Source organism: Oncorhynchus gorbuscha, linkage group LG05 (genome assembly GCF_021184085.1).
Source record: "Oncorhynchus gorbuscha isolate QuinsamMale2020 ecotype Even-year linkage group LG05, OgorEven_v1.0, whole genome shotgun sequence".
In the NCBI taxonomy this organism is placed as follows: domain Eukaryota; kingdom Metazoa; phylum Chordata; class Actinopteri; order Salmoniformes; family Salmonidae; genus Oncorhynchus; species Oncorhynchus gorbuscha.
In genome coordinates, this window is record NC_060177.1 from 52,391,063 (window position 1) to 52,413,072 (window position 22,010).

Here is a 22,010-nt window from a genome sequence, read left to right on the forward strand (position 1 = left end):
GTACTGACAGTAAAAGCAACAATACTCACACACCTGTCATGTAAATAATGGACCTCTATCACAAACGTGGTGTTCTGTGCTAGATGACAGGCAGGATGTGTGAAAATTATGGCACAGGGACTTTCCTATTTGGCGGAAGTGACTGTAGTTGAGGAAATTGAACCTGCCTCACACATTCAGAGAAATAAACTGCAATAAATGTATGTGTGTGTATGTGTGAGAGAGAAAGGGAGAGTCAACAGCATTGCGAAAACTGTCTCCTGGAAATGTTTTACCCCTCATTTGAACACCATGCGTACTCACTGTAAAGTACATTTTTGTTTGGCACCACACATGGGGTTTTTGGTTTTAACATGTTTCCCGGGTAACCATAGGGGGGAAACCCAGTGAATTCTTCAGTCTTCAAAATGATAAAGGTTGACACTATTTAATGGACGCATCATATAGTGGGAGAGAATAGTGACAATTACAATCTTAAAAACAACTTGGTGATTTGTAGATGGAGTCTAGTTTAAAACCAGAGGACAACTTCTAGTGATTCATCTGTCCCAGGTGAAAATGAGTATCCTTCTGGATTTCCTCAAAGTATTTGCGATGATGTACCCCAACAGAAGTACCTGTGCAGCAACTGTAATAACGTACTGAAGGAGGCACGTCAGTGAGGTTAAGGAATTCCAATTGTTTATATTCCAAGTTTTGTGAAACATCTTCATTCATAACCAAAGTGAACCATTTCCTCATATCACACTCTTGCCAGGTCTTTGTATGTAATATAGCCTACATTTCCCTTTTTTGCCTTCCCCTTATGTTTTTTAAAGGTTAAGATATTACAATTTTATGTTAACATATTTGTGTTTATTGTATTTAAATCAAATCCCACATGTTCATTGCTGTTGTTTAGGAACATTTGCGAAATGTGCAAAGAAGAGGATCCGAGCTCAGAGAGTGAAACAAGCATACTGACATCAGACAATGTACGTATAGTATTACTGCACTTTGTATATATGCTTGTATAGTACAAGTGGATAGGGTGGAATGATATGGCAGGCCTCTATGAAGTTGAGAAATGGAAAACTGTTTTTATGGCACACATAGGTAGATAGCTTTGGTGAAAGACCTGCTTTAACAACACAAAGGATATCCTTTTATAAGACCATTTGAAATGTAGGCTACAGTTTCATTTTCAGTCTCCATGTAATACTGTAGCCTCAATAAGTGGAATTTCCTGTAAAAAACAACAACAATGACATGGGATGAATTGAATCAAAAATGAAACCGCTCTTAAAGAGTTCCCCATGTCCCTGTATGTTTACATAAATGTGTGAATATCATTTCCCCTTTTCATTGTTTGACTAATTTGCATGACACAGCCACCAAGGTGCTGTGTGAATGAGCATGAAGTGGGAGGCAAGATTCAATGTATTCCTACGGTAGGTACCAAATCAAATAGAGGCTCTATAATAGTGGTGCTTCTAGTGTTATCCAAAGCATTCCCCTTTACTCATTACTTCTGGCATTCGAGCACTTTGTGTTCCTACGCAAAATACATGTAAATATTTTAGCTGGATAATTGATCCAGATAACACTGATTGAGTTACAGTGCGTTCGTAAAGTATTCAGACCCATTCACTTTTCCCACAGTTTGTTACGTTACAGCCTTATTCTAAAATTGATTAAATAGTTTTTCACCCTCATCAATCCACACACAATACCCCGTAATGACAAAGCAAGTCCGGGCTCTGGCTGGGCCACTCAAGGACATTCATAAACTTGTCCCGAAGCCACCCTTGCATTGTCTTGGCTGTGTGCTTAGGGTCATTGTCCTGTTGGAAGGTGAACCTTCGCCCCAGTCTGTTACGACTTCAATAAATGGTGCGGTGGAGGAGTCAAACGCAGAGAGCAGGTCGTATCGTACGTGTATCTATTTATTCCAACGACAGCGGAGACATGGACATGCCAACACTAGGGAGCATGAAACAAACCGTCCAAAATACACAGGACTAAAACTGTCCGGAAAATAATGAGATAACACTAATACACCAACAACAAAATAACAGAGAACAAACCCGCACAAATACCCAGCAGGCCTAGTGCCCTTAAATAGCCTACAAACAACACTAACTCAAAACAGGTGTACTCAATTAAACCCAATAAACAGAAACAAAAGGAAAGGGAATCGATGGCAGCTAATAGGCCGGCGACAACGACCACCGAGCGCCTCCCAAACAGGAAGAGGCACCATCTTCGGCGGGATTCGTGACACAGTCTGAGATCCTGAGCACTCTGAAGCAAGTTTTCATCAAGGATCTCTCTGTACTTTGCTCCGGTCATCTTTCTCTCGTTCCTGACTAGTCTCCCAGTCAATGCTGCTGAAAAACAGGGATGGTGCCAGGTTTCCTCCAGATGTGACACTTGGCATTCAGGCCAAAGAGTTCAATCTTGGATTCATCAGACCAGAGTATTTTGTTTCTCATGGTCTGAGAGTCCTTTAGGTGCCTTTTGGCAAACTCAAAGCGGGCTGTTGTGCCTTTTACTGAGAAGTTGCTTCCGTCTGACCAATCTACCATAAAGGCCTGGTGGAGTGCTGCAGAGATGTTGTCCTTCTGGAAGGTTCTCCCATCTCCACTGAGGAACTCTGGAGCTCTGTCAGAGTGACCATCTGGTTCTTGGTCACCTCCCTGACCAAGCCCCTCCCCCCAGATTGCTGAGTTTGGCTGGGCGGCCAGCTCTAGGAAGAGTCTTGGTGTTTCCAAAATTCTTCCATTTAAGACTAATGGAGGCCACTGTGTTTTTGGGGACTGCAGCAGAAATCTTTTGGTACCCTTCCCCAGATCTGCCTTCTACTCATGGCTTGGTTTTTACTTTGACATGCACTGTCAACTGTGGGACCTTAAATAGACAGCCTTTCCAAATCTTGTCCAATCAATTGAATTTACCGCAGGTGGACTCCAATCAAGTTGTAGAAACATCTTAAGGATGATCAATGGAAACAGGATCCACCAGAGCTCAATTTCCAGTCTCATAGCAAAGGTTCTGAATACTTATGTAAAAAAGTTATTTCTGTTTTTTTTTGTAATACATTTGCAAACATTTATTAAAACCCGTTTTTGCTTTGTTATGATGTGGTATTGTGTGTAGATTGATGAGGAAAATGTTTTGTTTAATCAATTTTAGAATAAGGCTGTAAAGTAACAAAATGTAGAAAAAGTCAAGGGGTCTGAATATTTTCCAAATGCACTGTATTGCATACTATCTAGCTCCCCAAAACAGAAGACATGATCAGAGCCTGTATTTGGATTTTAGCAGAAAGGTCATACAATTGAACTCACCAGAGAATTGCAGTAACCTGAACTTTTTCATTGCTCTGGTGAGACTCCGCTCAGGGGATATAAGGTTTAAGAAAGAAATTGAATATGAAAAGATGCTAGAATGGACTGGTGTGATTAGAATGTCTGCAGAGTTGACAACATGCCATGTGTTGATATTTGTCCAACGTGAATTAGTCCATTGCTGAGGCCCTGAGCCCATAGAAAGAGAACGGCTAAAACGGACATTCCCATTCAAGTCAATATTGTATTTCTATGGCTGAGACGTGTCTCACCAATACATCATTCTAGTGATAAGTGATATGCTATGTAAGCAGATAACCTATAGCAAATACGTCATTATAATGATAAGTGATATGCTATGTCAGTAGGTAACATATAACTAATACATCAGCATACGTGACAACTAGATTGGTAAAAAAGCATTATTTCAACTTATTCTAATGAGACCATGTTGGTCAGCATGTGGTTCTATAAGGGCACAAGGCGAGACCCAGATTCAGACACGGGAGGCAGATGGTTTGAGTCTTGATATTTATTGAACAATCCAAAAGGGGTTGGCAAGAGAATTGTCGTGGACAGGCAAAAGGTCAAAATCAGTTCAGAGTCCAGGAGGTACAGAGTAGCAGGCAGGCTCAAGGTCAGGGCAGGCAGAATGTTCAGGTAGGTGGGTACGGAGTCCAGAAAACAGGCAAGAGTCAAAAACCGGGAGGACTAGCAAACGAAAATAGAAGCAGGAGTACAGGAAAACCGCTGGTTGACTTGAGAAACATACAAGACGAACTGGCACAGAGAGACAGGAAACAGGGATATATACACCAGGGATGATAAGTGACACCTGGATGGGGTGGAGACAATCACAAGACAGGTGAAACAGATCAGGGTGTGACAGGTTTAGCATCAGAATGGGGTTCAGCATCAGAATGGGGTTCAACATCAGCTCCTCCAAACATCCTAGGCAGAAGAGACACCCCATAACCGTCTGACTTGTTGACTTGTAGGATTTAGGTTTGTTGTGCTAAAATAATAGGCCTTGAGTATATTCATATCAATATCAGTTGGAAAAGTCTATTTTCAGGACAGATGACTCCTATATCTTGATTCAATTGGGTTAATTGGCCACAGCGAATACTTTGAGCATCCGAGTGGAATGGAAACTAAAGCTTGTTAAACAGTAACTCAAATGTTTTACTTTATATTTACGTTCAACTTCCCTTGTATGCTCACAAAGCAAAGGCTTGACTGTCTCTGACTGTTACTTACACAGTGGGTTCATTGATGGTTGTCCGTTTTAACAAGATACTGTTGTATTGAATGATTCGTTGTTATTATTGTGATGATTAAAGAGATAAAATGGCTTTGTGTGTTTGTTGCTTTTGAGCGGTAGAGACACAGCAGAGCTTAAAAGTTCCACTTCAAGGTGTGTCAACTTACAACAATGACAGCCAGAGAACATTGTCATTTAACCAGTTTAGCACTGAAGATTGCACCGGTGTGATATGTAGAAATCAAATAAAACACATTTTCCCCTTGAGGAAAATTTAACATGGTGAGACTGAATTTAGGACTGAATTAGTAATTGAAGTACTGAACGTTGATCTTAATTCTCCTATGTGTTACTGCAGTTATTCAGTGATGCTTCCATCAATAAGGAGATCTTGGAGTTGAAAATGCATTGTGCTAACCAAGGGTGCTCCTGGAGGAGTATTCTCAAGGACTTTGAGGTATTGACACTGTTTTACACATTTGTGAATGATACAATAAAAATTAGATTTTTTAATCACCATGTGACCATTGTAATACATACCCACTGTAATTAGATCAGGGTCAGGGCCCAATTCTTCACTAAAACAAAAGTCCTGTTGAAGAAAACCTTCAGACAATTTAAGAACAAAATATTTGAAATTGGTACTAAAATAATGAATACATTTTAGAACTAATGAGGACAATTGCCCCTGATGGCTGACTCTGCGCTGCTATCAAGATGTTTATCCTCCAAGTGGATTGATTCACTGAAATGTTGTGCTGAGCTTGGGATGTTTATTGTGATTTCTGAATTGTTTTGAATCCTCTTTCAGGAGCACCAGGAGCAGTGTGAGTATGCCCTGATCCCCTGCAACATTGGCTGTGGTCACATGGTACTGCAAAAGGCCTTGGCCTGTCACCTGGAGAAGGCCTGTCCAAACAACATGTCAGTGTTCCCCACATGCTGCCGCACTATGTGCCCCTCAGAGCTACATGGAAGACAGGCCCAAATAATTAACTTCCAGCCGTGCACTCAGTAGCTGTCAAACTAACCACCTTGTCTAAGTTGCAAGTCCTGTCACTGACAATCTTGCTGAGATTCTCAAATGTTCAGCCCTGGTATGAAGTGTTTTTACTCCTGGAAATAAATAGCCAGTGTATGGTTTCCTGTGGTGTTATACTGCAGGGGCTACAGTCGCTGAGAATTGTACAAAATAAGTTAGAATTGGTCTCTAGTGGAAAACCTTGTTGGGGACGAGGTCAGTGTGACATTGGTTGGGTCCCCACAGCGCAGCTCAAGCAGCAGTGTCTCCAATGTTTACTGCTGCCCCATATTCCCTTTCACCACTGATCTGGGAAGGGCAGGGGGCTGCCGAGAGCTTTCGACCACAGCGAAAGGGAGCAGAAAGCCACAGAACTTTAGACTCAAGAAAGGTTAGGTTAACCATTAGGGGAAGGGCATCATGATTTGGGAAGAAATGTATCAAATGTATTGTAAGAAGCAATTGCAAAAGCATTCTGTGTGTAGACTACTGAACACACTAAAATAGTAATACTGTTCTCCTTAAGTTGTCCAGTCTCTTGACAACAAGGTAGATGAAATTCGAGCAAGGGTTTCCTTCCAGAGAGACATCAGAGATTTGAACATCCTGTTTCACAGAAATATGTCTCACTCGGGATATGTTATCAGAGTCGGTATAGCCACCTGTTTTTTTTCACGCATCGCGCCGACAGAAACAAACATCTTTCTGGTAAGAAGTAGGGCGGGGGTGTACGCCTTACAATTAACGAGTCGTGGTGTGATCATAACAACTTACAGGAACTCAAGTCCTTTTGTTCACCTGACCTAGAATTTCTTACGATCAAATGCCGACCGCATTATCTACCAAGAGAATTCTCTTCGATTATAATCACAGCCGTGTATACTCCCCCCTTGCTACTCTAACTTCCGCGATGCATACAAAGCCCTCCCCCGCCCTCCTTTCATCAAATCTGACCATGACTCCATTTTGTTGCTCCCAGCCCATAGACAGAAACTAAAACAGGAAATGCCCGTGCTCAGGTCTGTTCAACGCTGGTCCAACCAATCGGATTCCACGCTTCAAGATTGCTTCGATCACGTGGACTGGTTTATGTTCCGGATAGCCTCAGACAACAACATTGATGTATACTCTGATTCGGTGAGCAAGTTTATTAGCAAGTGCATAGGTGATGCTGTACCCACGGTGACTATTAAAACCTTCCCCAACCAGAAACCGTGGATTGATGGCAGCATTCACGCAAAACTGAAAGCGCGAACCACTGCTTTTAATCATGGCAAGGTGACCAAAAACATGACCGAATACAAACAGTGCAGCTATTCCCTTCGCAAGGCAATTAAACAAGCTAAGCGTCAGTATAGAGACAAAGTAGAATCGCAATTCAATGGCTCAGACACGAGACGTATGTGGCATTGTCTACAGACAATCACGGATTACAAAAAGAAAACCAGCCCCATTGCGGACACTGATGTCTTGCTCCCAGACAAACTAAACAACTTCTTTGCTTGCTTTGAGGACAATACAGTGCCACTGACACGGCCCTCTACCAAAACCTGCGGGCTCTCCTTCACCGCAGCCAACATGAGCGAAACATTTAAATGCGTTAACCCTCACAAGGCTGCCGGCCCAGACAGCATCCCTAGCCGCATCCTCAAAGCATGCGCAGACCAGCTGGCTGGTGAGTTTACGGACATATTCAATCAATCCCTATCCCAGTCTGCTATTCCCAAATGCTTCAAGAGGGCCACCATTGTTCCTGTTCCCAAGAACGCTAAGATAACTGAGCTAAACGACTCTCGCCCCGTAGCGCTCACTTTCGTCATCATGAAGTGCTTTGAGAGACTAGTCAAGATCATATCACCTCCACCCTACCTGACACCCTAGACCCACTCCAATTTGCTTACTTCCCCAATAGGTCCACAGATGATGCAATCACCATCACACTTCACACTGCCCTAACCCATCTGGACAAGAGGAATACCTATGTGAGAATGCTGTTCATCGATTACAGCTCAGTATTTAACACCATAGTACCCTCCAAACTCGTCATTAAGCTCGAGACCCTGTGTCTTGACCCCGCCCTGTGAAATTGGGTCCTGGACTTTCTGACAGGCCACCCCAGGTGGTGACGGTAGGAAACAACATCTCCACCCAACTGATCATCAATACTGGGGCCCCACAAGGGTGCGTTCTCAGCCCTCTCCTGTACTCCCTGTTCACCCATGACTGTGTGGTCAAGCACGCCTCCAACTCAATCATCAAGTTTGCAGATGACACTACAGTGGTAGGCTTGATTACCAACAACGACGAGACGGCCTACAAGCAGGAGGTGAGGGCCCTTGAGGTGTGGTGTCAGGAAAATAACCTCACACTCAACGTCAATAAAACAAAGGAGATGATCGTGGACCTCAGGAAAAAGCAGAGGGAGCACCCCCCTATCCACATCGACGGGACAGAAGTGGAGAAGATGGAATGTTTTAAGTTCTTTGGCGTACACATCATAGACAAACTGAAATGGTCCACCCACACAGACAGCGTGGTGATGAAGGCACAACAGTGCCTCTTCAACCTCAGGAGGCTGAAGAAATTTGGCTTGTCACCGAAAACACTCACAAACTTTTACAGATGCACAATCGAGAGGATCCTGTCAGGCTGTATCACTGCCTGGTATGGCAACTGTTCCGCCCACAACCATAAGGCTCTCCAGAGGGAAGTGTGGTCCGCACAACGCATCACCGGGGGCAAACTACCTGTCCTCCAGGACACCTACACCACCCGATGTCACAGGAAGGCCAAAAAGATCATCAAGGACAACAACCACCTGAGCCACGGCCTGTTCACCCCGCTATCATGCAGAAGGCGAGGTCAGTACAGGTGCATCAAAGCTGGGACCGAGAGCCTGAAAAACAGGTTCTATGTCAAGGCCATCAGACTGTTAAACATCCATCACTAACATTGAGTGGCTGCTGACTCAAATCTCTAGCCACTTTAATATTTGGAAAATTGGATGTAATAAATGTATCACTAGTCACTGGAAACAATGCCACTATATATAATGTTTACATACCCTACATTACTCATCTCATATGTATATACTGTACTCTATACCATCTACTGCATCTTGCCTATGCCGCATGGCCATCGCTCATCCATATATTTATATGTACATATTCTTATTCATTCCTTTACACTTGTGCGTATAAGGGAGTTGTTGTGAAATTGTTCGATTACTTGTTAATGTAGTGTCTATCAAATCCAATGATGTTATTTGTTGTATAGCTACTGATCGTTTTTGCGTAACACTTTTTGTTGTTGTTGCATGACGTGTTAATTGACAAAATTGTCTTGATTCTACAGAAAAATCTGTTATGCAGGTGAATGAGGACCCAAAAGCGACTTAGCGAAAACAGAGTCTTTATTCCAGTAAATGGCAAAAGTAATAATCCTGGAACACTCAAGAAGAAAACAAAACAGGAAAAAAAACTTAAATCCACTCGTAGTAACGAGGACAGACTGGAGACTCGATCATTGACTGCAGGTTGCTTCGGGAAGGCACCGACCGTAGCAGACTAAGACACTTGCTCACACGCAGCATCTGAAGGAGACAAGACACGACAGGGCGAGACAAGGACACAGCACAGCGAACATCATACAAGGATCCGACAAGGACAGAAACGGAAAACAAGGGGAGAAATAGGGACTCTAATCAGAGGACAAAATAGGGGACAGGTGTGAAAAGACTAAATGAGTGAGTTAGGAGAATGAGGAACAGCTGGGAGCAGGAACGGAATGATAGAGAGAAGAGAGAGAGGGAGGGGGAGAGAGAGGGATAGAAAAAGGGAACGAACCTAATAAGACCAGCAGGGGGAAACGAACAGAAGGGAAAGCACAAGGACAAGACAATATATGACAAAACATGACAGTACCCCCCCACTCACCGAGCGCCTCCTGGCGCACTCGAGGAGGAATCCTGGCGGCAACGGAGGAAATCATCAATCAGCGAACGGTCCAGCACGTCCCGAGATGGAACCCAACTCCTCTCCTCAGGACCGTAACCCTCCCAATCCACTAAGTACTGGTGACCACGTCCCCGAGAACGCATGTCCATGATCCTACGTACCTTGTAAATAGGTGCGCCCTCGACAAGGACGGGTTGGAGGGAAGACGAACGGGGGTGCGAAAAAAGGGCTTGACACAGGAGACATGGAAGACAGGATGGACGCGACGAAGATGTCGTGGAAGAAGCAGTCGCACAGCGACAGGATTGACGACCTGGGAGACACGGAACGGACCAATGAACCGCGGAGTCAACTTACGAGAAGCTGTCGTAAGGGGAAGGTTACGAGTGGAAAGCCACACTCTCTGACCGCGACAATACCTAGGACTCTTAATCCTACGTTTATTGGCGGCTCTCACAGTCTGCGCCCTGTAACGGCAAAGTGCAGACCTCACCCTCCTCCAGGTGCGCTCACAACGTTGGACAAACGCCTGAGCGGAGGGAACGCTGGACTCGGCGAGCTGGGACGAGAACAGAGGAGGCTGGTAACCCAGACTACTCTGAAACAGAGATAGCCTGGTAGCAGACGAAGGAAGCGAGTTGTGAGCGTATTCTGCCCAGGGGAGCTGTTCTGCCCAAGACGCAGGGTTTCTAAAAGAAAGGCTGCGTAGTATGCGACCAATCGTCTGATTGGCCCTTTCTGCTTGACCGTTAGACTGGGGATGAAAACCGGAAGAGAGACTGACGGAAGCACCAATCAAACGACAGAACTCCCTCCAAAACTGTGACGTGAATTGCGGACCTCTGTCTGAAACGGCATCTAACGGGAGGCCATGAATTCTGAACACATTCTCGATGATGATTTGTGCCGTCTCCTTAGCGGAAGGAAGCTTAGCGAGGGGAATGAAATGTGCCGCCTTAGAGAACCTATCGACAACCGTAAGAATCACAGTCTTCCCCGCAGACGAAGGCAGACCGGTAATGAAGTCTAAGGCGATGTGAGACCATGGTCGAGAAGGAATGGGAAGCGGTCTGAGACGACCGGCAGGAGGAGAGTTACCTGACTTAGTCTGCGCGCAGTCCGAACAAGCAGCCACGAAACGGCGCGTGTCACGCTCCTGAGTAGGCCACCAAAAGCGCTGGCGAATAGAAGCAAGTGTACCTCGAACGCCGGGATGGCCAGCTAACTTGGCAGAGTGAGCCCACTGAAGAACAGCCAGACGAGTAGAAACAGGAACGAAAAGAAGGTTACTAGGACAAGCGCGCGGCGAAGCAGTGTGAGTGAGTGCTTGCTTAACCTGTCTCTCAATTCCCCAGACTGTCAACCCGACAACACGCCCATAAGGAAGAATCCCCTCGGGATCGGTAGAAGCCACAGAAGAACTAAAGAGACGGGATAAGGCATCAGGCTTGGTGTTCTTATTACCCGGGCGATAAGAAATCACAAACTCGAAACGAGCGAAAAACAACGCCCAACGAGCTTGACGTGCATTAAGTCGTTTGGCAGAACGGATGTACTCAAGGTTCTTATGGTCAGTCCAAACGACAAAAGGAACGGTCGCCCCCTCCAACCACTGTCGCCATTCGCCTAGGGCTAAGCGGATGGCGAGCAGTTCGCGGTTACCCACATCATAGTTGCGTTCCGATGGCGACAGGCGATGAGAGAAATAAGCGCAAGGATGGACCTTATCGTCAGACTGGAAGCGCTGGGATAGAATGGCTCCCACGCCCACCTCTGAAGCGTCAACCTCGACAATGAATTGATTAGTGACGTCAGGAGTAACGAGGATAGGAGCGGACGTAAAACGCTTCTTGAGGAGATCAAAAGCTCCCTGGGCGGAACCGGACCACTTAAAGCACGTCTTGACAGAAGTAAGAGCTGTGAGAGGGGCAGCAACTTGACCGAAATTACGAATGAAACGCCGATAGAAATTAGCGAAACCTAGAAAGCGCTGCAACTCGACACGTGACCTTGGAACGGGCCAATCACTGACAGCCTGGACCTTAGCGGGATCCATCTGAATGCCTTCAGCGGAAATAACAGAACCGAGAAAAGTGACAGAGGAGACATGAAAGGCGCACTTCTCAGCCTTCACGTAGAGACAATTCTCTAAAAGGCGTTGGAGTACACGTCGAACGTGCTGAACATGAATCTCGAGTGACGGTGAAAAAAATCAGGATATCGTCAAGGTAGACAAAAACAAAGATGTTCAGCATGTCTCTCAGTACATCATTAACTAATGCCTGAAAAACAGCTGGAGCATTAGCGAGACCAAACGGCAGAACCCGGTACTCAAAATGCCCTAACGGAGTGTTAAACGCCGTTTTCCACTCGTCCCCCTCTCTGATGCGCACGAGATGGTAAGCATTACGAAGGTCCAACTTAGTAAAGAACCTGGCTCCCTGCAAATCAAATCAAATCAAAAATCAAATCAAATCAAATTTATTTATATAGCCCTTCGTACATCAGCTGATATCTCAAAGTGCTGTACAGAAACCCAGCCTAAAACCCCAAACAGCAAACAATGCAGAATCTCGAAGGCTGATGACATAAGGGGAAGCGGATAACGATTCTTAACCGTTATGTCATTCAGCCCTCGATAATCCACGCAGGGGCGCAGAGTACCGTCCTTCTTCTTAACAAAAAAAACCCCCGCTCCGGCAGGAGAGGAAGAAGGCACTACGGTGCCTGCGTCAAGAGAAACAGACAAATAATCCTCGAGAGCCTTACGTTCGGGAGCCGACAGAGAGTATAGTCTACCCCGAGGGGGAGTGGTCCCCGGAAGGAGATCAATACTACAATCATACGACCGGTGAGGAGGAAGGGAGTTGGCTCTGGACCGACTGAAGACCGTGCGCAGATCATGATATTCCTCCGGCACTCCTGTCAAATCACCAGGTTCCTCCTGAGAAGAGGGGACAGAAGAACAGAAGAAACAGGAGGGATAGCAGACATTAAACACTTCACATGACAAGAAACGTTCCAGGATAGGATAGAATTACTAGACCAATTAATAGAAGGATTATGACATACTAGCCAGGGATGACCCAAAACAACAGGTGTAAAAGGTGAACGAAAAATCAAAAAGGAAATAGTCTCACTGTGGTTACCAGATACTGTGAGGGTTAAAGGTAGTGTCTCATATCTGATACTGGGGAGAAGACTACCATCTAAGGCGAACATGGGCGTGGGCTTCCCTAACTGTCTGAGAGGAATGTCATGTTTCCGAGCCCATGCTTCGTCCATAAAACAACCCTCAGCCCCAGAGTCTATCAAGGCACTGCATGAAGCAGCCGAACCGGTCCAGCGTAGATGGACCGACATAGTAGTACAGGATCTAGAAGGAGAGACCTGAGTAGTAGCGCTCACCAGTAGCCCTCCGCTTACTGATGAGCTCTGGCTTTTACTGGACATGAATTGACAAAATGTCCAGCCAAACCGCAATAGAGGCACAGGCGGTTGGTGATCCTCCTTTCCCTCTCCTTAGTCGAGATGCGAATACCTCCCAGCTGCATGGGCTCAGTCTCTGAGCCGGAGGGAGGAGATGGTTGCGATGCGGAGAGGGGGAACACCGTTAACGCGAGCTCTCTTCCACGAGCTCGGTGACGAAGATCTACCCGTCGTTCTATGCGGATGGCGAGTGCAATCAAAGAGTCCACACTGGAAGGAACCTCCCGGGAGAGAATCTCATCCTTAACCTCTGCGTGGAGTCCCTCCAGAAAACGAGCGAGCAGCGCCGGCTCGTTCCAGTCACTAGAGGCAGCAAGAGTGCGAAACTCTATAGAGTAATCCGTTATGGATCGATCACCTTGACATAGGGAAGCCAGGGCCCTAGAAGCCTCCCTACCAAAAACTGAACGATCAAAAACCCGTATCATCTCCTCTTTAAAGTTCAGGTAATTGTTAGAACAATCAGCCCTTGCCTCTCAGATAGCTGTGCCCCACTCTCGAGCCCGGCCAGTAAGGAGTGAAATGACGTAAGCAATCCGAGCTCTCTCTCTTGAGTATGTGTTGGGTTGGAGAGAGAACACAATATCACACTGGGTGAGAAAGGAGCGGCACTCAGTGGGCTGCCCGGAGTAACAAGGTGGGTTATTAACCCTAGGTTCCGGAGACTCGGCAGACCAGGAAGTAGCTGGTGGCACGAGACGAAGACTCTGAAACTGTCCAGAGAGGTCGGAAACCTGAGCGGCCAGGGTCTCAACGGCATGACGAGCAGCAGACAATTCCTGCTCGTATCTGCCGAGCATAGCTCCCTGGATCTCGACGGCAGTGTTACGAGAATCCGTAGTCGCTGGGTCCATTCTTGGTCGGATCCTTCTGTTATGCAGGTGAATGAGGACCCAAAAGCGACTTAGCGAAAACAGAGTCTTTATTCCAGTAAATGGCAAAAGTAATAATCCTGGAACACTCAAGAAGAAAACAAAACAGGAAAAAAAACTTAAATCCACTCGTAGTAACGAGGACAGACTGGAGACTCGATCATTGACTGCAGGTTGCTTCGGGAAGGCACCGACCGTAGCAGACTAAGACACCTGCTCACACGCAGCATCTGAAGGAGACAAGACACGACAGGGCGAGACAAGGACACAGCACAGCGAACATCATACAAGGATCCGACAAGGACAGAAACGGAAAACAAGGGGAGAAATAGGGACTCTAATCAGAGGACAAAATAGGGGACAGGTGTGAAAAGACTAAATGAGTGAGTTAGGAGAATGAGGAACAGCTGGGAGCAGGAACGGAACGATAGAGAGAAGAGAGAGAGGGATAGAAAAAGGGAACGAACCTAATAAGACCAGCAGGGGGAAACTAACAGAAGGGAAAGCACAAGGACAAGACAATATATGACAAAACATGACAAAATCCTCTTCCAGGTTCCAAAAGGCAAGACTCTTGTGGTTTCTCTGAAGGTCGTTGCCCATTTAAGCCAATTTAATAATTCCAATATTGCATTATAGTAAAATTATTGAATTAGAAGAAATGGGGCATCAAATACAAAGAATGTGTGGCATATTACAAAGCTTTTGCTGTACAGTTATTGACGTTTTTGTCTTGCAATCCCATGTATCTTAGGGGACCGTAGAGAAGGTGAGAGGCCATGAGACCAGCAGCCAGGTCAGCCACCTTCAGCTCCTGCTGCGTGCCGCCACCACCAACAGCAGTGACCTGCAGTTCGCCCCACAGGTAGCCCAGTTCTCCTTGTCTGGTGTAGCAGCTATGGTTGAGGAGCTGCCCCAGCTCAGAGAGGCTTTATCTGACTTGAAAATCCACTAGGACAGGGGGAGCTGGAGGCGGATGGAAGGGACAGATGGGATAGCTCAGCAGCTGAACAGTCTGCGAGATGATGACCAGGTGACCATCCTCATGAACATAAGGCTGCAGATAGACACACTGCAGCAGAGGGTCCAGATATCAGAGAACATCATCTCTGTCCTCAACAGGGAGGTGGAAAAGACCCAGCTGAGAGTGGAGGCTTTGGAGAGGGAGAACCAGAGCAGCCAGAACATGATTCACCAATTAGAAATAAAGGTACAGTATATTGTGAGTCATAGAACACAGTCATCTTTGGTGGACCAGTTATATGACCTCATGCTGTTTCATTCCAGGGCATGCTGTGAACTTTAAAAAAATATATATTCTTCTTAAAGGTCCAATGCAACCATTAAAAAAAAATCTCAATATCAAATCATTTCTGGAAAACAATTAAGTACCTTACTGCAATTGTTGTCAATTAAAATGGTTAAAAATAAACAAAAAATGGTTCTTAGCAAAGACAATTTCTCAAGAAACAATTTTGCTAGGACTGTCTCGGAGTGGTCTGAGGGGGAGGGGGAAACTGAAAACTAGCTGTTATTGACAGAGGTTTGGAACCCTCTTTCTTACTGGTCTATTTGTTACATCAGCTCCTGCCACGCCCTCTACTTCTCATCCTGTGTCTCCATAACCTGCTGCCACTCCCCCAGTGCTCTCTCCCTCCCTCCCTCTCTCTCTGTGTGAGTGGAGACAGGTGTGCTGGAGGCAGAGCAGATCCCCACCAGCTGCAACCTGTTCCATATTCAAGAACTCTACAAATACTCAGCCCTGCCACTTCCACTCTGCCAGATCATAGCCTCTGCTCAGTCAGTCTGCGGTTCAAGCCTGTACCTGCATAGATCTTGTTATCCTGTTGAGTCTAGCTATCCTGTTGAGCCTAGTTTTCCCTAGCCTGACGCTCCTTTTCTCTCCGCCACAGTTCCGCCCGCTCTGATTCTGGCCACTGTCTCCAGTCCCTCATCTCGTCAGTCCTGCCCCCCCCCCCCTTCTTGGATTCCGCTCCGGACCTGCTTACCCTACTGCTTTTCAATAAAAACGTGTCCCTGTCTCCTCGTCTGAGTCTGCAATTGGGTACACCTGCTCCATCACACGTTTCACTAACTAATTTACCACCTGATGTCACCAGGCAGGCCAAAACTCTATCCCACCAAAACAGTCTTTTCAAACAGCTCTTACACTAAAGGCATTATCATAATTTGCACAGTATTTTTCCAACCTCATAGTGTGGAAATATATATAAAACACAGGAAATATATTTTTTGACTGCTCTGGGCCTTTAAGAAGTGCATGTGTGAACTATCCTCCCAAATTACAGAAAGTAACTTTTCTGATGCTCCTAATTTGCAGTGGTGGAATTGTAGCCTTACAATTGCTCTATACACTCACTGGTCTTGAGAATAATAAAATGCTGGTCTGGCTGAACATTGAGGGGGAAGGGAGAGCATCAAATGTCACATCTTGGTTGGAAAAATGGACTGTTGGCAAGAATGTATTTCACTTTCCTGAAAAATATCAATTTATATCCCGCTTCTACAAACGTTCCTCTCCTACTCTTATAGTGGAGAGCCTCTTCTCATGTAACAGTGCATAGTATAACCCCTAACCCCCTCCCCACAAAATGAAACAGATTTTTATCTCCAGCAAACAATAGTTTTGAGTGTACATTTTTTAAATAAAAACACATTACCAGGGTCTCTCTGCTTTTTTCACTGGCCGTTGAAATGTCAGTTTAATTAACAGAAAAGTGCGATGTCATTTTATATTTTAAAGTGTCATCTTAGCTCACTGTTCTAATTTCGCTCGAATCCCAAACAAAACGTTATTGAACAGTAAACAAAACGAAGCAGTAATTGTATATTTTCAAAACAAACATATCAGACAGTCAGCTGAAATTGAGAGGTCCTAAACATAATATTTAGTTACGTGTTATCTGACCAGGATAATGGAGGCGATTCAGCTACACTGCAATGTCAAGACCTGCGACAACAATACCATTTCAGAAAGCTCGGCGAGAACAAATTATAGAGGGGACCAAATAGATGCATCTGACAACAGACATCAACAGTTTTCTGCGTGATGTCTGTTGTTTGTATCAGCCTACTTTATTGTGGAGAATGTTGATATTTGTAACCTAACTATGCCTTCTTTAGAAGATGAAATCTGTTTCATTGTGTGTGTGTGTGTCGGGGGGGGGGGTAGGGGTTATTCTATGAACATGAGAAGAGGCTCTCTACTTTAAGAGTAGGAGAGGAACGTTTGCGGAAGCGGGATATAAATGGATATTTTTCAGGAAGGCGAAATTCATTCTTGTCAACAGTCCATTTTTCCAACCAAGATGTGACATTTGATGCTCTCCCTTCCCCCTCAATGTTCAGCCAGACCAGCATTTTATTATTCTCATTTTTTTCAAGAATAGTGGGTGTGTGCAGCAATACTAAGGCTACAATTCCACCACTGAAATTTAGGAGCATCAGAAAAGTGACTTTCTTGATTGTATTAGCCTACCTTTCTGTAATTTGGGAAGATAGTTGACGCATGCACTTCTTAATTGCCCCTGTGGGGATTAATAAAGTTAAATTGAATTGGTTGTTGCCCTGTCGGTGCCAGAGCAGCAGCACAGACTGGCCAGGAAAGATCTTGTCATCAGCTCCCTGATAGAAAGCCTCTGCGCCCACCAGGAGGTCTCCTATGGCGGTAATTTCATCTGAAGGCTGTCTGACCTTAGCTACAAAATGAAGGAGGCCATCTCTGGCCATTGGAATAGGCCTAACCTGTACTCTCCTGGTACACTATTCTTTCAATTTCACCTAAAACGGAAAAAACAGTGGTGTAGGACAGTCAATTCACAGGGACAGTCTTCTATGCACATGGAATAAAATAAGCCTTCATTAGAGAGTGCTTCATTTGAACAAAATTGTTTTTTTATGTACCACCTTTAAAACACTACACAGACAGACAAGTTCCCTCCAATATTAACATTTGTGTCCACTGAAACCTTGGCACAAGTTTGAATCAGCGTTTTTTTGTGTCCTCTACTTCCTCTAGCATTCTAAACATCCAGGTACGGCTTCAATGTGCGCATAAGGCTGTATCTGAATGGTAACAGGGTGGGAAAAGGCACTCATATCTCTCTGACCATTCAAGCACTCTCTGTAATACCTGTGTAACAGACATCATAGATTGTTTATTTAGAGGGTTGAGGTTTTCAACTGAAATGTTAGTTGAGATACGTATTTCCCGAATGTCAAAAAACAAACAAACAACAAAATCTCTTCGTTGGGTCATTATAGTTCTAGTTCTCATCTCTTTCCCTCTGCATCATTAAGGTAAGTAAGCATCGAGTCAACCATCTTGTGTGGTATGTCTGTTACACGGATTAAACATGAACATGTCTGTCTCCTTTCCAGGTCACTTTCTTTTTGCTTGATCATAATCACTGAGAACATGTAATTGACGCCTTGTTTTATGCATAGATATGTCCACAACATGAGCCCGTGGTTGTCATGTTTTGTCATATATTGTCTTGTCATTATGCTTTCCCTTCTGTTCGTTTCCCCCTGCTGGTCTTATTAGGTTCGTTCCCTCTTTCTATCCCTCTCTCTCCCCCTCCCTCTCTCACTCTCTCGCTCTCTCTTCTCTCTATCGTTCCGTTCCTGCTCCCAGCTGTTCCTATTCCCCTAATCAATCATTTAGTCTTCCCACACCTGTTCCCGATCCTTTCCCCTGATTAGAGTCCCTATTTCTTCCTTTGTGTTCCGTTCCTGTCCTGTCGGATCCTTGTATGTATTGGTCACCGTGCTGTGTTTGTGTATCGCCCAGTCGTGTCGCGTTTCCCTCAGATGCTGCGTGGTGAGCAGGTGTCTGAGTCTGCTAGGTTCAAGTGCCTTCCCGAGGCTACCTGCTGTTCAAGATCGAGTCTCCAGTCGGTTCTCGTCATTACGAGTGGAAGTTGTGTTTTTTGATTGTATTTTACTTTACTGGATTAAAGACTCTGTTTTCGCCAAGTCGCTTTTGGGTCCTCATTCACCTGCATAACAGAAGGATCCGACCAAGAATGGACCCAGCGACTATGGATTCTCTCTACTCTACTCTCGAGTTCCAGGGAGCGATGCTCGGCAGACACGAGCAGGAATTGTCTGCTGCTCGGCATGCCGTTGAGACCCTGGCCGCTCAGGTCTCCGACCTCTCAAGACAGTATCAGAGTCTTCGTCTCGTGTCACCAGCTACTTCCGGTTCTTCCGAGCCTCCGGAACCTAGGGTTAATAACCCACCTTGTTATTCTGGGCAGCCCACTGAGTGCCGCTCCTTTCTCACCCAGTGTGATATCGTGTTCTCTCTCCAACCCAACACATACTCAAGAGAGAGCTCGGATTGCCTACGTCATATCACTCCTTACTGGTCGGGCTCGGCAGTGGGGCACAGCTATCTGGGAGGCAAGCGCTGAGTGTACTAACAATTATCTGAACTTTAAAGAGGAGATGATAAGGGTTTTTGATCGCTCAGTTTTTGGGAAAGAAGCTTCCTGGTCCCTGTCTTCCCTATGTCAAGGTAATCGATCCATAACGGATTACTCAATAGAGTTTCGCACTCTTGCTGCCTCCAGTAACTGGAACGAGCAGGCGTTGCTCGCTCGTTTTCTGGAGGGACTCCACGCTAAGGTTAAGGATGAGATTCTCTCTCGGGAGGTTCCATCCAGCGTGGATTCTTTGATTGAACTCGCTATTCGCATTGAACGACGGGTAGATCTTCGTCACCGAGCTCATAGAAGAGAGCTCGCGTTAACTGTGTCTCCCCTCTCTCCGACACTACCGTCTTTCCCCACTGACTCAGGTGTTGAGCCCATGCAGCTGGGGGTATTCGCATCTCGGCTAAGGAGAGGGAACGGAGAATCACCAACCGCCTCTGTCTCTATTGCGGTTCCGCTGGTCATTTTGTCATGTCATGTCCAGTTAAAGGCCAGAGCTCATCAGTAAGCGGAGGGCGACTGATAAGCGCTACTAGACGGTCCTCTCCGTCAAGTACATGTACTACTTTACCGGTCCATCTACGCTGGACCGGATCGGCAGCATCCTGCAGTGCATTAATAGACTCTGGGGCAGAGGGCTGTTTTATGGACGAAGCCTGGGCGCGGGAACATGACATTCCTCTCAGACAGTTAGGGAGCCCACGGTCATGTTTGCCTTGGATGGTAGTCCTCTCCCCAGTATATTATATGAAACACTACCTTTAACCCTCACTGTATCTGGTAACCATAGTGAGACCATTTCTTTTTTGATTTTTTGTTCACCTTTTACACCTGTTGTTTTGGGTCATCCCTGGCTAGTGTGTCATAATCCTTCTTTTGATTGGTCTAGTGGTTCTGTCCTTTCCTGGAGCGTTTCTTGTCATGTGAAGTGTTTAATGTCTGCTATTTCTCCTGTTTGTTCTGTCCCCTCTTCTCAGGAGGAACCTGGTGATTTGACAGGAGTGCCGGAGGAATATCATGGTCTGCGCACGGTCTTCAGTCGGTCCAGAACCAACTCCCTTCCTCCTCACCGGTCGTATGATTGTTGTTCTGATCTCTTTAAGAAGCGTTTTGCTTCCGCTCCTATCCTTGTTGCACCTGACGTCACTAAACAGTTTATTGTTGAGGTTGACGCGTCGGGGGTGGGCGTGGGAGCCATTCTGTCCCAGCGCTCCGATACTGACGATGGGGTCCACCCTTGTGCGTATTTTTCTGCTTCTGCTCCTGGTCTTGCTGGGTCTCAGTCTGTTCCCTGCCATCGCATCTCTCCTGTTCTTGTTCCTGCCCTTGCTGTGTCTCAGTCTGTCCCTAGTTGTTACTCTCCTGGCCTGTTTGGTCCTGTTTGCTCTAAAGTTTTCAGTTCTCTACCCGTGTCTCATTTTTTTTTTAGAGTAGTACCCTAGTTTCCCTTTTTATCGTTTTTTTTTTTTCGTTACGGTCCTGAGGAGAGGAGTTGGGTTCTTTCTCGGGACGTGCTGGACCGTTTGATCTATGATTTCCTCCGTTGCCGCCAGTGTTCCTCCTCGAGAGCGCCAGGAGGCGCTCGGTGAGTGGGGGGGTACTGTCATGTTTTGTCATATATTGTCTTGTCATTATGCTTTCCCTTCTGTTCGTTTCCCCCTGCTGGTCTTATTAGGTTCGTTCCCTCTTTCTATCCCTCTCTCTCCCCCTCCCTCTCTCACTCTCTCGCTCTCTCTTCTCTCTATCTCTCCGTTCCTGCTCCCAGCTGTTCCTATTCCCCTAATCAATCATTTAGTCTTCCCACACCTGTTCCCGATCCTTTCCCCTGATTAGAGTCCCTATTTCTTCCTTTGTGTTCCGTTCCTGTCCTGTCGGATCCTTGTATGTATTGGTCACCGTGCTGTGTTTGTGTATCGCCCAGTCGTGTCGTGTTTCCCTCAGATGCTGCGTGGTGAGCAGGTGTCTGAGTCTGCTAGGTTCAAGTGCCTTCCCGAGGCTACCTGCTGTTCAAGATCGAGTCTCCAGTCGGTTCTCGTCATTACGAGTGGAAGTTGTGTTTTTTGATTGTATTTTACTTTACTGGATTAAAGACTCTGTTTTCGCCAAGTCGCTTTTGGGTCCTCATTCACCTGCATAACAGTGGTAGGTAGGTAGGTAGGTAGGTAGGTAGGTAGGTAGGTAGGTAGGTAGGTAGGTAGGTAGGTAGGTAGGTAGGGGGAGGAATAGGAATGGGTTGTACCTACTAAGAAGGGGGGGGGGGGTGATGGGAGATGGGACAGACACTGTTAGCCAATTATCAACTTTTCATTTTATTAACTTGGTGTTTTGGTGTTTTTTCCATGTTTTTTTTGGTACTGTTTTTTTTTTAACCAAAAAGTTGGTAAAAAAAATAAATATCCACAGGCTCATGCAGGCTAATTACAATGTGTTCGATTAGTTTCATTTAGATTGCTTAAAAATTCACCATTTAAGATCATTTTAAAAGTCTTACAATTGTGTACCAGTACTTACAAGTTATATATATATCAGCAATTATATAGCATAACTGATTTTTAGAAAGCATAGAATTGGCCAAATAATTGTCCCCTCAACTCATCTGCTAAAGGACATTTCAGTTGAT

General features: G+C 45.6%; 1 protein-coding gene across 1 annotated transcript; it reads left to right on the forward strand.

The window, feature by feature from the left end:
• Positions 1-914: 914 nt before the first annotated feature.
• LOC124034893 (TNF receptor-associated factor 6-like) lies at positions 915-14,886 on the forward strand. Its single transcript, XM_046348294.1, has 4 exons — positions 915-974; positions 4,952-5,050; positions 5,405-5,575; positions 14,686-14,886. Exons 1-4 carry the CDS (start codon positions 915-917, stop codon positions 14,884-14,886), a joined length of 531 nt encoding a protein of 176 aa, XP_046204250.1.
• The last annotated feature ends 7,124 nt before the right edge of the window (positions 14,887-22,010 follow it).

Bases quoted from the DNA above. Each gene is read 5' to 3' on its own strand.
- LOC124034893 (XM_046348294.1), top strand. From the start codon at position 915: ATGTGCAAAGAAGAGGATCCGAGCTCAGAGAGTGAAACAAGCATACTG. The intron at 5,051-5,404 runs GTATTGACACTG...ATCCTCTTTCAG, and splicing joins GTATTCTCAAGGACTTTGAG to GAGCACCAGGAGCAGTGTGA. The intron at 5,576-14,685 runs GCCCAAATAATT...CATGTATCTTAG, and splicing joins CAGAGCTACATGGAAGACAG to GGGACCGTAGAGAAGGTGAG.